General features: G+C 35.7%; 2 protein-coding genes across 2 annotated transcripts; one reads left to right on the top strand and one right to left on the bottom strand.

Annotated features, from left to right (window-relative positions):
- Positions 1-1530: 1530 nt before the first annotated feature.
- Positions 1531-11512, bottom strand: LOC128867302 (dihydrolipoyllysine-residue succinyltransferase component of 2-oxoglutarate dehydrogenase complex, mitochondrial). The gene is made up of 7 exons (XM_054108412.1): positions 11287-11512; positions 10906-11015; positions 10738-10848; positions 8434-9000; positions 8045-8189; positions 2161-2466; positions 1531-2091 (listed from the first exon to the last, which is right to left on the bottom strand). Exons 1-7 carry the CDS (start codon positions 11368-11370, stop codon positions 1957-1959), a joined length of 1458 nt encoding a protein of 485 aa, XP_053964387.1. The 5' UTR covers positions 11371-11512; the 3' UTR covers positions 1531-1956.
- Positions 11513-12446: 934 nt separating this feature from the next.
- LOC128867296 (putative nuclease HARBI1) lies at positions 12447-14225 on the top strand. Its single transcript, XM_054108407.1, has 3 exons — positions 12447-12553; positions 12624-12861; positions 12916-14225. The coding sequence occupies exons 1-3, from the start codon at positions 12530-12532 to the stop codon at positions 13836-13838; spliced, it is 1185 nt and encodes a 394-aa protein (XP_053964382.1). The 5' UTR covers positions 12447-12529; the 3' UTR covers positions 13839-14225.
- Positions 14226-15327: the final 1102 nt, after the last annotated feature.

The following is a 15327-nucleotide window of genomic DNA, read 5'->3' as shown; positions in this document are numbered from 1 at the left end:
CCACGCCTCTGTGCAGCAAAGAACGTATATCTAACTACACAAAGCATTTCTTGTTCTTTGCGTACCGCTGCTGAAAAAGCTAGGAGATTGCGGCAAGGAATGTCACGCTGCCGTCCAAAGAGAGGACGCTACCTATAGGGCTACACTGCGAAGGGACCCAACGCGAGCCATGTGGTATTGCTACCGAGAGCTGAAAAAGGAAGGGAATAAAGAAATAAAGAGGCGAAAATACTTGACTTTGAGGAGCTTGAAATGCTAACCGATATTTTTTTTTGGCGGTGAGGTTGGGTTAAAAATGCCTTCGCACCATATAGTAGGTGTCGCTACTACGTGTGTGGTGACTCCACTAAAAATATCCCTCCTCTTCTCTTGGAATGTTCCTCCACCCCGGGAATGTTTCCGCATTACTTCGAGGTAGAGGGCCAAGACGGCGTCCTAAGAAGAAGACTTACTTACTCACCCTCCATTTTTCTTCGTTATTATTTTCCGGATTATTTCTTCAGGAGTAAATGCACCAATAGCTCGTAGCAGACCTGTTCTATAGGGATGGTTCCGCTGATAATTACAACCGCTGCTTGAGATACCGTACTGTCTGAAGAAGCCACTCTGAGAGCGCAGGTGCGTTGCACAGATTGCAGAGTTTTCCGCCAGCATTGCGCCCTTAGCGAATCTGCACCCATATTTCGCAACCGTATAAAATAATCGAGCTCGTCGTGTCCATTAAAGTTAGTTTTCGCTTGTTCTGCGTTGGACCTCCAAGGTTTGCCATAAGCTTACTTAACATGCCGCTTACTTTGGCAATTCTTGTGGCAGCATGATTTATGTGCACCCAGTAGGTTAGCCTTGTGTCTAATTGCACTCCCATGTATTTGGCCACTCTTTGTCGATAAAGTGGCATCGATTACTTGTATATCTACTTCTTATGGGATACATCTGTTGGTTAGAAGAATTAGCTTTGCTTTCTCTGTGGCCAGCTTTAATCCATGGTCTTCTAGCCATGTCTGAACTCGGATCATCACCTGATTTACCTTCCTTTGTGAGGAGCTTGAAATGCTAACCGATAGTAAATCGCCAGAAAATTCTACCAGAATATTCGGCAGCTTATAGCAAGTTTCAAGCCCAGGGCGTTTTCCTGTAAGAACAAAGACGAAGACCTGCTGACTGACATCCATACTTGATTTATGGAGGGAGCACTTCTCGAACTTGCTAAATAGTAAGAACTGCACTCCTCATAAAAAACCATTTGCCGTTTGAAGTCGGCTTAAAACTGTAGGTCCCTCCATTTGAGGAACAACATCAAGACGCACGCCACAAATAGGAGGAGGAGCTCGGTCAAACACCTCACAAAAGTGGACGCGCCAATTATTTATTTATTTATTTAGATGTTTGTAATAAGTCTTAGAAGTCGTAAAATCACTCCATTTACACGCGTGCCACTGCTAATACTTCCTGTTAGCCAGCAGCAATCAGTTCCCAGTAATTTTGCTACACTAAATTCATATGGAAATTTAAAAAATAAACACCTTCAACTTAATTTTGCCGTAAGCACCTCGACTGGTATTATTTTATATATTTTTTACTCGTAATAAATAAATATATCAATGTGTAAAAAAGTACATGCCCAGGACATCGAATAAAGACAATCATAAAGACGATTGATTTAAGTGAAAAGAAAGTAAAAATAAACAAAATTTAAGTATCTAACAAAGTAATACGTGTAAGAATTTAGTCGAATTATAAAGAAATAATTACATATTCAAAAACTATATTTCACCATGAAAAAGATTGGTCACCCCTGAAGGGACATACATATTAACATTTGTTTTTAAAACAACAGAATAAATAAAAATTGAAAACTTATATTTTTCCGAATAGGCCAATTTTTCATAAGTTAGACATGTTCCATTTTTAACAACTGTAATGCCATCTCCTTCAAATATTATTAGAATATTGCATTTATAATCCAGCCAACATTATTCTAGGATCTTCCACGGCAGCCTTGATTTTGCGCAAGAACATAACGGCCTCACGCCCATCAATCAGTCGATGGTCATAAGTAAGAGCAACATACATCATCGGGCGTATAACGACCTATTTAAATACAATAAACCGATTATTTGCATAGGACACACACACAAAGCTTCATTTCATTTTTCTCACTTGTCCTTTTACAGCGATTGGTCTGTCAAATATGCCATGCATACCAAGGATAGCACTTTGTGGTGGATTGATGATTGGCGTACCCATCAACGAACCGAACACTCCTCCATTACTTATGGTGAAGGTACCACCGTCCATATCTTCAATGGAAATTGCATTCTTTTTTGCTTTGTCGCCAAGAGCAGCCAGCGCAATTTCAATATCTGCGTAATTCATGCCTTCAACATTTCTTATCACGGGAACGACCAGACCTTTGGGTGTAGCCACAGCTACTGAAATGTCCACATAATCGCGATAAACGATTTCCTAAAATTGGAGGGGAGGGGAGTTAGCATTATTACATAAATTATAAGCAAGTTTATTCATGAAAATATGTACAATAAATTATAAAGTATGTGAATTTTTAGGTTTAATAGAAATGCAATAAAAAAATTATATATTATTATATAAATTTATACACCAGCTTTTAAATATTTCCGTGCACAAACTCCGTGCGATATAAAGTAAATTTGTATAATTCTATTAAATGCTATTTTTTTAGCAGTAAAATTTAAGTTGTTGGTAATATTTTTTAGAATAAAATTACCATAAAACTTTCGATTTATAAAGCATTTTACAGGGTCCGGCACTCGAAGTGCAACCAACTTCAGACCTCTCGCGCATCAGCTGTGTGTTGGTTGACTAAATTACAGCCCAGAGTATTGTTTACAAGGGCGCGGAAGCATTTTGCCGAGAGTAAACGCGAAAAATAAAAATCAGTAATGGATCCCAAGAGCAATAGAGTGATTGCATTATATTTGGCTGGAAAATCCCAACCAGCGATTGTTCGTGAGCTCAAACACCTTAAAGTGAATAAAGTTTTTGCTTATCACAGCATTACTCGTTACACTGATACTGGTAGCATCGAGAAACGTCATGGAGGTGATCATCTAAAGACTACAACGTCACGTGAAATGATTCAAAAAGTGAAGAAGCGACTTGAGCGAAATCTCCGACGAAGTGCCAATCAAACGACGAAAGAACTGAAAATACCTGACCGTAGCATCCGCCGCATACTGAAAAATTATCTCAAAGTCAAGCCTTTCAAGATCTAAAAGGCGCATGAGCTCACACCAAAGCAGCAACAAGTCAGACTTGAGAGAGCGAAGGAGTTGCTTCGCTTGACCGAAAGCGGTCAATTTCCGAACATTGTATTTTCTGACGAGAAAATTTTTCAAATTGAGCAATTCGTAAACTCCCAAAACAATAGGGCTTATTTGACCGACCGTTTATACGAGAACTTGAGTCATCGATTGGCCACTTGGAGGCAGCACTCGCCACAGGTAATCGTTTAGGCCGCTGTAACCGCAAATGTGCGCTCTCCAATCGTTTTCCTCGAGCTTGGCGTCAAGGTAAATGCGAAATATTATCGGGAAACTATGCTGAAGGTTGCTTTGAAGCCGTGGGCAAACAAAAATTTCGATGGCAAATCATGGACGTTCAACCGGACTCGGTACCGTCTTACAAAGCTCGAGTGAACCAAGAATGGCTAAAAAACAACGTTCCGAACTTCATAACGTCCTCACAACAGCTCTCAGATTCACCAGTCACGAATCCGTTGGATTATTCTCTAAAAAATCTGATCTAACCTAAATACATCGCCGTAGCCGAATAGGTTTGTGGAATACCATTCGGTAAGACTCAAAACCCACTGTGGGCATAAAATTTCAAATGATAGAACAGCATTTTCTAATAGCGGGGATTAAAAATGATTTGCACATAATTTCACGTGTTACGGAATTTAGAAAATTTTTAAAAAGAAAAATTTTAGGCTATGGTTATGGATAGAAAGATTAGTTAGTTTGGATCGCTTGGGTAAAGTTGCGAAGTTAGGCACGTTTTCGTGAATAAGAAGTCATAAATTTCAAAATGCGACGAACATAAGGAAGGCTGCACTAGAACTTTGCAGGCAAGAACTCTAAATGGGCAAGGGGGAGAGATGAGAGAAGGGAGAAACAGTTCTAGTAGACGTTCGTTACATTTTTAAATATTAATTTAATTTATCATTGTGAAATTAAAATTGGAAAAAATAAGAATTTTGATCATGAATTTTCATCATTTTTTCCATTTCAATTTAAGTTTGTTTCTGTTTTTGTTGTGCCATAATATAATATTTTGTTTAGCATTGAAAATTGACGTTTAATTGCAGAAATTTCTCAAACATTTAGGGGAGTAGGTTTTATGCTAGTCAAAGTGCCAGTAACAGCAGCAGCAGCAGCAGCAACAACAACAACAACCAGATACACAACATGTGCTATGTGGGGCGCCACAAGTTATACTCACTAAAGGTCTGTTCATGAAGCAAATAGTTTGTAACAAAAATCTTGTAAACAACTCGCAAAGTAGGGAAAAGAGAGCGAGCAAAATGACATTTCATTTTGCGGAGAACTTGCAAGTTTTTACTGGATCAATTTTTACTTGTAAGAATTTGCAAGTGAAAAAAACCGCTGATCTCAAAGAAAATTAAACACGAATTAAAATTTACGAATTGAGTTAAAGTTCTAAATTAAAAAATGGTGATTAAAGTGGAGATGTAGATAAATATATTTTAGATAAAATTTTGAAAATTCATTTGGTTTTAATTATTATTATTCTGATTATAATATTATTAAATAGGAATCGGCCATATAGAGGTATGCCCTTCTGAACCACTGCCTCCAGTCACCGTTGCTGTAGTTTCCGAAATACCAATCGAAAGCATTAAAAGTATTTGCTGTATTTTATGTCTGTACTTCTTGGTTATTAACTAATTTGACAATAATACGTACATACATACATACAAATTACTGTGGACAAATCATCGTTATTTTGCATTTTTTTTGCTTTATATTTTTTTTAATTTAATACACGGTAGCTCAACATAAAAAAAAAACCTTTTTAATTTTTCTGATTTTTCTGCCAATAATTTAGTCAGCTATTCGTAAAACTTGCAAATTTTTACTGGTTTTGCGTTCACGTTCTTTCTTTGACATTTTTCTCTTTGAGAGCGAATTCTCGGAAATTAAGTTGCTGGCAACTGACTGGATAATTTGTATATGGACAGACCTTGTTGCACATCTATGCGTGCATAAATACAGTGGCTTACAAAAGTATTCGGACACATTTTTTCGCGGTCATAAAATATCAGAAACTGCTTTTTATTTACTGCTCAAAAGCTAATTCAGTCATTTCATTGAAGTCCAAGCTTTAAATTAAATATACAAATAATTTTTTTTTTCAAGTAAATAAATTCATGTCACAAAAGTATTCGGAAAAATCACCCCAGATATGCATTCATGGTATTTTTAACTGATTTCTAGTAGCAAATCCTTCCATTTTAGTAACTACTCTTAAGGGGTTACGTACGTCCAGAATTTTCAAAAAATCGATTTTTTTCGATAAGAATATACTGTGAAATTGTGATACGGAAATTCCCAATATTATAGTTTCTATAGCCCATTAACTAGGTAGAGAGCGGCCCGCGCGCTCCTGTACCTCAAACTTTAAACTCATTTTTCTAGAAACTACTTTTTCCGGCACGGTCTGCATGATAACTCATACAGTTTTTAATATTTTTTGACGCGGTTTTTTTTTAAATATTCGAAAATATTTTCTCTATAGTCCGAATTTTTGATATTGTTATTAAAAAATTTTATAAACATAATTAAAGTGTGGCATTTATGACGTAAAACGCATACTTTTTTTTAAATGCCGTAAATTGCAAAATTTTTCGAAATTCAAAAATTCGGCTCGACAGAATTTTTTTTTACTTTTTACAGATCCATCAACATTTCAAGGAGAAATGATGCAGACAGTGGAGCAACTTGTTTTCATTATACTTTGGGTCACGTGATTTTTTATAAACTCATTTTTGTAAAGAAAAATTTAAAAGTTTAAGTACTAATAAACAATGTATACAATTTTTTTATATTTATTTCTATTGTTATCCCTCCTAAAAACAGTTTTTCTTTTAGCGCATCTTTGGCGCTGCTGGACGTATGTAACCCCTTAATTTATTCAGTTTTGCGAAAATCAACTTTCGCGTTCTCACAGCTGATATCTCTGCCCATTGTTTGAGTATCGTTGTTTTAAAACTGTCCCTTGGTGAGCCCACAAGTGCTTGCTAGAATTTAGATCCGGCGACTGAGGTGGTGTTTCCAAAACATTCGAGGAGTTATATAATATCCAAGTCTTCGTATTGTGAGCTGTATGCTTTGGGTCGTTATCTTGCTGGAACGGCGATTTTGGGATGTCCTTGGCGACGTCTCAACACTGGCCCGTACAAGAGCAATATTCTCATCCGATCGCCTTGGTCGGTTTTGATTTGGCCTCTTTGGATTAGAAAGAGCATCACCAGTCGAAAACCTATCGTACAAACGTTTAATGGTGTTCTTAGAAGGCGCACTTTTCACATTATTTAATTTTTTATAAGCACGTTGAGATTTCACAATTGACTTCTTTTGTTGAATTTAAATTTCAACAATTTGGGAACGCTCGCGTGGCGTATACTGTTCCATGGTAAAAATCTGTTCGACTGGCGCTTCCAACGCGTTATGTCATTAAGCGATCTGACGTCTCTGTCAAAAGATACAGGGTTGCCAGATGGGTCCGTCGAATATGGGCAACCCTGTATTGCATTATTTGGGTGCATTTCGGAATCCGCTTTTCGCCCCACTTTATTACCACAATCTGGCCCAAAAATGTTAAATTTAGTCTCATCACTAAATATTACTTTTCACCAAAACTCGTTGGTACGATCAATTTTACTTTTTTGCGAATTCCAAACGCTTTTTTCGGTTTTTTCACTCATAAGCGGCTTAATGCGTGGAGTTCGCTCATTATACCCAGCAGCTCTAAGCGTTCTTCGCGCAGTTCCATCACTAATTTTTATTCTGCTAATCTCAGCGAGATTTCTATTAATTTATGGGGCAGAAAAGCGTGGGTCTTGCTGGATTTTTCTAATAATCGGCCCTATCGCGGAACTTCAATATTCCAGACCTTCCTGATCGCTGTCCTAAGTTTATGGAAGTCCGCTGTAAAATACTGTGGATAGTTGAAATTCTTCTTTTGGTGGAATTTGATATCTCTTTTAATGTTTTTCCTTCATTTTGTAAATTATTATTTATTTTTCTTTCCTCCAAAGTATTTTCTTTTTTTGCGCTTTCTACTAAAAAAATTATGTTTCCGAATATTTTTGTGAGACACTGTAGGTATCACATTTGTCAGTCAACCTATTTTATTTTTCTACTCACTTTAAGGGGTTAGGGGTAGTCAGAATTTTGAAAAAAAAGTTTTTTTGTTTGCATTTTCTTAAAGTAGAATATCTTTAAAAAAATGCGTGAAAATTTGAAGTGAATCCGACAAATACTTTTCGAGTTATTCAACAATTAACAAAGGGCGCTCGGGCGCTCCTAAATCGATAGCAAAAGCTTAAATGAGTTTTTCTCTCTCCACACAAACAGCGATAACTTTTACAATTATTCATTTTTTTTTTTTTTGCTAAAGTCAAGTCGAAACATGATGTATTAATGCTATGTTTTTATTTTTGTAAAGTAAAGCAATTAACTAGCAAAAAAAAATTATTGAAAATCAACATTTTTTCGATCCTCTGACTACCCCTAACCCCTTAAAATTTCCGATTTAGTTATCTTCTTTTTTAATTTTTGGAAGTTTGTACGAATATACGAAAGTTCTAACTCTCATTGATTTTATATTAGTATTTAAAAATATGTTTACTTATAGTTTCACCTGGCTCGTATAAGACAGAGTTGCAAAAACTAATTTTTGCGCTTGACACAAAATACTAATACTAGAAAATACTAATACAAATACAAATACAAAAATATGAATACTAAAACATAATCACCTGTCCATCGATAACAGCATTAACTACAGGCTGATCTTGCAGTGCGTAAGCAGAAGCCTTCGAGAATATAGACATAAACCCAATCTTGATTCCATACTTCTTTTGAAAAGCTTCCAGATTAGCCTTACGGAATTCCATGGCAGCACTAACAAATAAAAGAAATGAATAAGTCTGTTACATTACCAAAACAAAGCCGAAAATCAAAAGTAAACTAATGCAGATTTCAATACATATAAATATGGCAAATTTAAGTGATCTCCTCGATGATTATAAATACGAATTACCAACCACTGATCTTATTTCAATCATTCTCATTGGTAGCATAGGGTGTCAAGTTAATACCGAGCTTTACAGGCCTTGTTCAGTTATCCGATTTTCACAATACTCACCTCATATCGATTTCGTTGAACGTAGTCAACATGGCGTTTGTGTTTTGCGCATCTTTTAAACGCCCGGCAATCTTTAGACGCATGCGATTCATTTTTACGCGCTGTTCGGTACGCGTGCCAGTGATTTGACGGGAATAGTCCGTTGGTGGCACCTTTATTTGCGGAGCAGCTTGTGCAGGAGGCACCGAAGCCACGGGAATTTGTCCAGCTGGTGCTGACGGTTTTGGTGGCGGTGGTGGTGGAGCCGCTCTTGGTGCTGGTGGTGGTGGAGGTGGTGGAGCGGCGCGAGCTTGCGGTGGTGGCGTGGCAGGAGCAGCAGGTTTCGGGGGTGGTGGTGGTGGTGGAGCAGAAGCAGCAGCAGCAGCAGGAGCTGCGGCAGTTGGAGTACCCTCGGCTTTCTCTAATTTGAACAAAGGCTGCCCGGCCTTCACCGTAGCACCATCTTCTACCAAAATCTCACGAATTATTCCCCCAAAAGGCGCAGGCACAGGCATGGCTGTCTTGTCGGTCTCGACCTCCATAACCACTTGATCTTGAGCCACATAATCGCCAACCTTCACAGTAAATCTTAAAAATAAATTCATATCAGTGTTGTACAACAAATAGTATCTCATAAGTAAAGTATATATAAATACGAAAGCCTAAAAGGTTCATCCGATTGCGATGATATTTGAATGAGTTGCTGTGAGTGCGTCTGTGAAGGTTTAAGAAACTCTCTGTGTCCCTATGGTCTAGAAAAATCTTATTTATGATCCCATTCTAAAAATAAGTTTTTCAAAAAAAGTTATCCGCTAAGTGGCGCTGTTGTCCATATATTCTGAAAAATTGTACCTACACTGAACCAATGTGTGGATTTCTTATTCTGAGCTTAAGTCGCCTAAATTTTGCTTCATGCCTACAGTTGGATTTGGCAATTTTTGTGATTTTTTTATGAAATCATCAAAAGTTCGTTGAGTTGTTTTACCTTTTTTCAAGAGAAAAAAATCTTTATAACAATTGGTAGCTTGGGTTAGATTTCTAGACACCTTTAAACAAACACAATCTGAGTCCAGGTCAATATTTTCGAAAATTTGCTTTCCATGCCATGTTAACTGCATTGCTTCAGAGACTTTAGCAGCGGTATACTTTTTATCTTCTGGTTCAACTCCAACCGTAAGTGTTTTATTATTAATCTCAGTGGCTATCAAACTTTCGTTATTTAGCTCTTTGTCGTATGACAGAAACTCACTGTCTTCTTCCTCCACTCCTTCAAAATTTGCATTACTTTGCATCTTTGACAATATTTTCGGGTCGTAAGTGGTGTCAAGTTCCATTCATGGAACTTCTTCCCAAGATTTATTAACATTTTCAAAAGCCATCCTAATATTATAATTCTACCATAAATCTTGCGTCGTGAGCTTAACATCTCCATCATTTGCTTTTAGAAGTTGACTGCGCAAATCGAGGCAAAATCGAAGTAACTGCGAAATCACAGAAAATTTCAAAAAGCCTCAACTTTGAAACAGTATTTATAAGGAAGGTATCTAGAAGGACTGTAGGAGGAGCTGTGATCGATATTTTGCGGAAAATCATCTCTATGGACCGATTCGGGGAATACACCAAAAAATTACTCCTAGTTTGTTTAAACCCAATAGTGAGCGCTAGAGGGGAAATATTTCTAGAAATCTTATTAGTTCCATCTATCAAAGCTCAGCACCTTTAGCTTTGTATGTATGTTTGAGTTTCCATAAAAAAATCTCAATTAAACAGCAACTGACAAAATATAAACTAAAAAGCAGCATTAATACCACAACGCTCAGTTATACATTACTAAAATATTTATGTTGGTCCAAGGACTATTACTTTATCAAAAAAAATTATTTGTTGATGACACTACAGCAGGTATATCTGCCTACTTTTCTCGAATAATATAGACATGATGATATAATCATATACATATTTTTTATCAGCGCTGGAATATTTGGTTATGTTAAACATTCAGTTTTCGCAACGGAAAATTAATGTCTTCCAAAAATCTAAATTTATGATCAGAAGCATTAGTTAGAACATAGATTAGTAGATCTGTATGTTTCATTGCCGATTTTTTACTTTTCTGTCATATACTTTAGACTGAGAACCAAAAAGCAGTAAAACCTCCTTTCATTTCTAGCAAATCAGTTCAGAACCTGAAATATCTCACTTTTATTTCGTTTGGAATATTTGGTTAATTTACAAGAAATGACATCTCCATTTTTTGGAATAGTACTAACACCAACATATTAACAAAAAGTTAAAACTTGGTGTAATAATATATGTAGTACTCACTTAATATCACCTTCGGCTACTGATTCCGGAAATGCCGGCGTCTTTATTGTTTCAATTGCCCACAAATTACAAGTGGTATGAATTCCATGATTACCAAAGTAAAGGTTAGTTCTGTAAAAACTTACAATTATTTACAACAACATTACAAATGAATCACGTTGTAGTTACCGTTTCGATGAGGAACTTGCAGGAGTCAGGGCTTTATTACCAGTTGGGAAATGTTTTTGTGTCGCTACTTCCAATCTTGAAAACTGACGTATTACACATAATGCGCTAACCTAAAAATACAAAATAAATACATGTCTCAGAAAGTCTTAAAAAAAAACGAGTTGGTTGCACAACACAGCAGTAATGTCACATGAGCCAGAAATCACTTCTTCAACAGCATCCAAGAACTTCATTCACTTTAATTAACGTTTTCCGATACGTTACATAATTGAAATACATTGCCTTCACTCTGCAATGTACTCCCAATAAGTTACCACACCCGCTATATTGTCGCATCTCTTCAACTTGGCAGGAATATTTTGGATAAAAAAAAAGACTTACTTCTTGGCTACAAGCAGCCTGCATTCCCAGTTTAAGAACATCGCGGGGAAGACGCCGTGCCGTCAACGAAATTAATCCCGACATTACAATTCTTCCAATTCAAATATTTTTTAATTCAAATCGTCTGTATTTCGGAATGCCGAAAATTCTCTTATTATTTTCTGCACCCCGCTCTTCTTGACGATCAAAGATTGCAATTTCGCACTGCTGTCACATCACTGAAAACTGAAAACCCACCTGACAGCCAAGGCGAACATAACAATAGAGTAACAAAAGAAAAATGTTATATTTAGACTGCACTAGCAATATATGTATGCTGAAAGCACAGCTTGTGCTTGATAAAAATATAATTAAACAGAACCGCTGAGAGGCACTTTTAGCATATTTGACGTTTGCAAACCATTTGTATCGCATTTTAATTGTTGGTTTGGGTTTTACGTTTTTATCGAAATAAAGTAGAAATTAATAATATTTTGATAAAAAACATATATTTCTTCTGTGGCACAGACCCATGAAAACTCAAATAAAAGCGTGAATAATGTTTAGATTTTAGTCTTTAAATTTTAAATTCGTGCAAATTGTGTAAAGAGTAGAAAGTGGAGCTCAAATACTGGCGAACTCTTTACCCATTCTTTACCACAAAGATGGATAATCCAATGCTCACCCCCACAAGAAATCTAACCTATTCCGAATAAGACTTGTGTATTATTTTAGTAGAATTCCTGTACGCTTATTTTCAAGTGCCGCCAAATGCTATGCAAACATCTTCACTGCCGTGCACTGAGTATATAAAGAATGATAAGCATGTTTTCGGCTTGAAAATTCTATGTGACACTTCTCTTAATTATTTATTGCATTTGATATTTATGCATCCTTAGAGCTTTGTTATTTTTTTATTTGTTTGAAAAGAGCATACATAGAAACTATTAATACAAAAATAGAAACTATCATCTTGTCGATTCTTTTATTCTCCTTCCATCCCTCCCTCTGCTTCTCGTACGTGATGTCCGCAACCCGTAAAAACATAAATAAACATTATTGTAATAACTTTAATAAGAAATATTATTCATAATATTAATAATTTCCATTGCATAGTTGTTTGTTGATTGAATACCCACAAAATTTTACATAATTCCCAGAATTAGAATTCCACCAAAATTGCAGAGCTCTCAACTGGTTGGCATCACTGCCTATATTGTGATTGTTTGACTTAAATTTAGGAATTAATGGAAAGCTAAACAAAATGAGCGTTTCTGAGGAGTCTATGGTAAATGCATTTATTTACCGAAACATTTCATATAAAAAAATTAATAATATAATATGTGTGATATATGTAGATTGTTTCTCTGTTCATGAGTGAGCAGGGCGAACTGCGTCGCAAAAGAGAAAGGGAAGAAGTAGACAAAGTTTTGAAAGCCATATTTGCAGATTCCAGCTCTTCCTCTGAAGACTCGGATAGTGAAAACGAGGAACACAAGGAGTGCTCCAATTATGAAACTACTCTCGATTTAATGAGCGATATCGATTTTAAATCACATATGAGGGTGGAACGTAAAACAGTGGAGTATTTGATAAGTAATAACCAACAACAAATTGAAATGATATGCATTTACAATGACATATTTTTAGGGAGGTACTCGGAATCTAGCTTCGTTCCTAGCACATCTGGCGGTGGCAGACTGCGTATTACATTCAAAAAATCGGTTTATATGTATATTTGGTATGTAATCAACACAGTGACATTTAGGCAGCTGGCAAGTTTTTTTGGGGTGGCCTTATCAGCGGCATGGTTAAACGTGCAGCGAGTTACTGACTTTTTAATATCCATCAGCCAAGATCATATCAAATGGCCAGAAGGCGTTTATTTGAAAGAAAATATTGAAAAATTCCTACAAAAAGGGCGCATTCCCCGCGTGATTGGAGTTATCGATTGCACACACATTGCCATTAAAAGCCCAAAGGAACATGACGAAATTTACTTAGATCGGAAAGGAGTATGTAGTATACGCATTCAGGCTGTAGTGGATGCCAATAAAAAATTCATTGATGTAACTTGTGGTAAACCAGGATCGTTCAATCATTACAGAATTTTACAGAATTCTAAACTCTTCCAAGATGCAGAGAACCATTATAAAGAAATGTTTTCCAATTCATATTTTATCCTTGGGAATTCCGCTTACCCGTCAACGAAATGGCTAGTACCACCTTTTAAAAATTACGAAAATTTAAATGAAAGCCAACGAAAGTTTAACCAATTGCATTCCTCAACACGAATGGTAGTTGAAAAAGCATTTGGACTACTAAAAGGACGTTTTCGGAGACTACAGAAGTTTACAGAACAAACAGATATGCAAACAATAACTAACATCGTGGTCGGTGCATGTGTATTGCACAACATTTGTATTTCTTTTGACGATTTTTACGATGTCAATGAGGTAAACGAGGCGAATACAATCGTTCCTGAAAAAGATTTTGAAGATCCTAATTTAGGCAGGTCACTTGATATGCGACAAAAGCTTTACAATCTTTTAAAACGGGAAAATATCATATAAGCTATTTAAAATATTTTTCACTCTAAGTAAGGGGCATTGGACAGGCGAATCTATTGGTGATAGCAGTAGTACAAAAACAATATTTACAAATATTTTGATTTTACCTTTCGTTTCTAAGCTAAGTTTAGTTTAGGCTAACCAAAAACATGTGGTGCTGGTATGGTAGATTGGCCTAACTTATGTAAAATTAAGTCTTATTTAACAGAGGGCTTTGGTATAAATAACTTGATCTAGCCTCGATTTTTTTGGGTTCAGATGAAGCGTAAATTATAATAACACAGATCAACAACGTTTTGTTCTAGGAAAGTGTAGGGTCATTTTCGAAGTAATTTTTTGCGTAGAATCCGAATCCGGGGCTTAAATTATTATTATTATTATTATTATTATTTCTTTATTAGGTATATATAACTTTTACATTTATAATTCATTTTACATTATTATTTTACATGATATAAAATTCCAAATTCATTTAATTTATATTTAATTTTATAAAATCCACTACAAGTTTTCTAAAGTGAAGCAAATTATTTTCATTTTTTATTACACCAGGTAAAGTGTTGAATAACTTTAAGCCATTATACATTACTGAATTCTGAGTGCTTCTCTTATTAAATCTTCCTAATCTGAAGTCATTTGCTCTTCTCAAATTATAAGGTTGAATATCTCTGACATAGACGAGCTCATCTTGGAGGTACTCAGGAAACATACTGTGCTTTAGATTGAACACAAAAACTAGGACTCTTAACGCCAAACGTTGCTTTACATTCAACGACATTAACATTTGTAACATAGAAGACGTTGATGTGTATACATTGCACTTGATTATTACACGCATTGCTTTATTTTGCAAAACTTGAACTTGTTTTAATATCAATATTGCACATATAAAGAATAGTTGCACAGTAATCAAAATGTGGCAATATGATTGTGTTAAAAATCATTACTGCATTATCAAAACTCAGTCTTTTTCTAATTCTGCTCAAGAATCCCAACTTTTTACTAATTTTATTGCATATATAGCCAGCATGTTCATAGAAATTTAATTGTTTGTCGATTATGACTCCTAAGTATTTTATTGTGCTAACTTCACCTAAGCTTTCACAACCAATTTGTAATCGCAAATTTTCATTCCAGTTGAGAATCATGAATTTAGTTTTATCGGTATTTAGCTTTAATTTATTCATGCACAGCCATATTTCTAGATTTTTCAAGTCCTCTTGTACTTTGTTATGGATATCACTTAGATTTTTATCAGCTATGTATAGCAAGGTGTCATCAGCAAACAAAGCAATATTACACCACTTTAACACCGTATTTATTTCATTGATATATAGCAAAAAGAGATCCACTCCTAACGTTGAACCTTGAGGCACTCCAATATCTATATGTTCCTCTTGAGAAGTAAATTCCATAATTTTTGTTTGCTGCGATCTTCCACAAAGATAGGATTCAAACCATTTCTTTTCAACACCTCTGACTCCATAGCCTT

The sequence above is a fragment of the Anastrepha ludens genome, chromosome 2, assembly GCF_028408465.1.
Source record: "Anastrepha ludens isolate Willacy chromosome 2, idAnaLude1.1, whole genome shotgun sequence".
Taxonomy (NCBI): Eukaryota; Metazoa; Arthropoda; class Insecta; order Diptera; family Tephritidae; genus Anastrepha; species Anastrepha ludens.
This window is presented reverse-complemented; position numbering and strand designations above follow the sequence as displayed.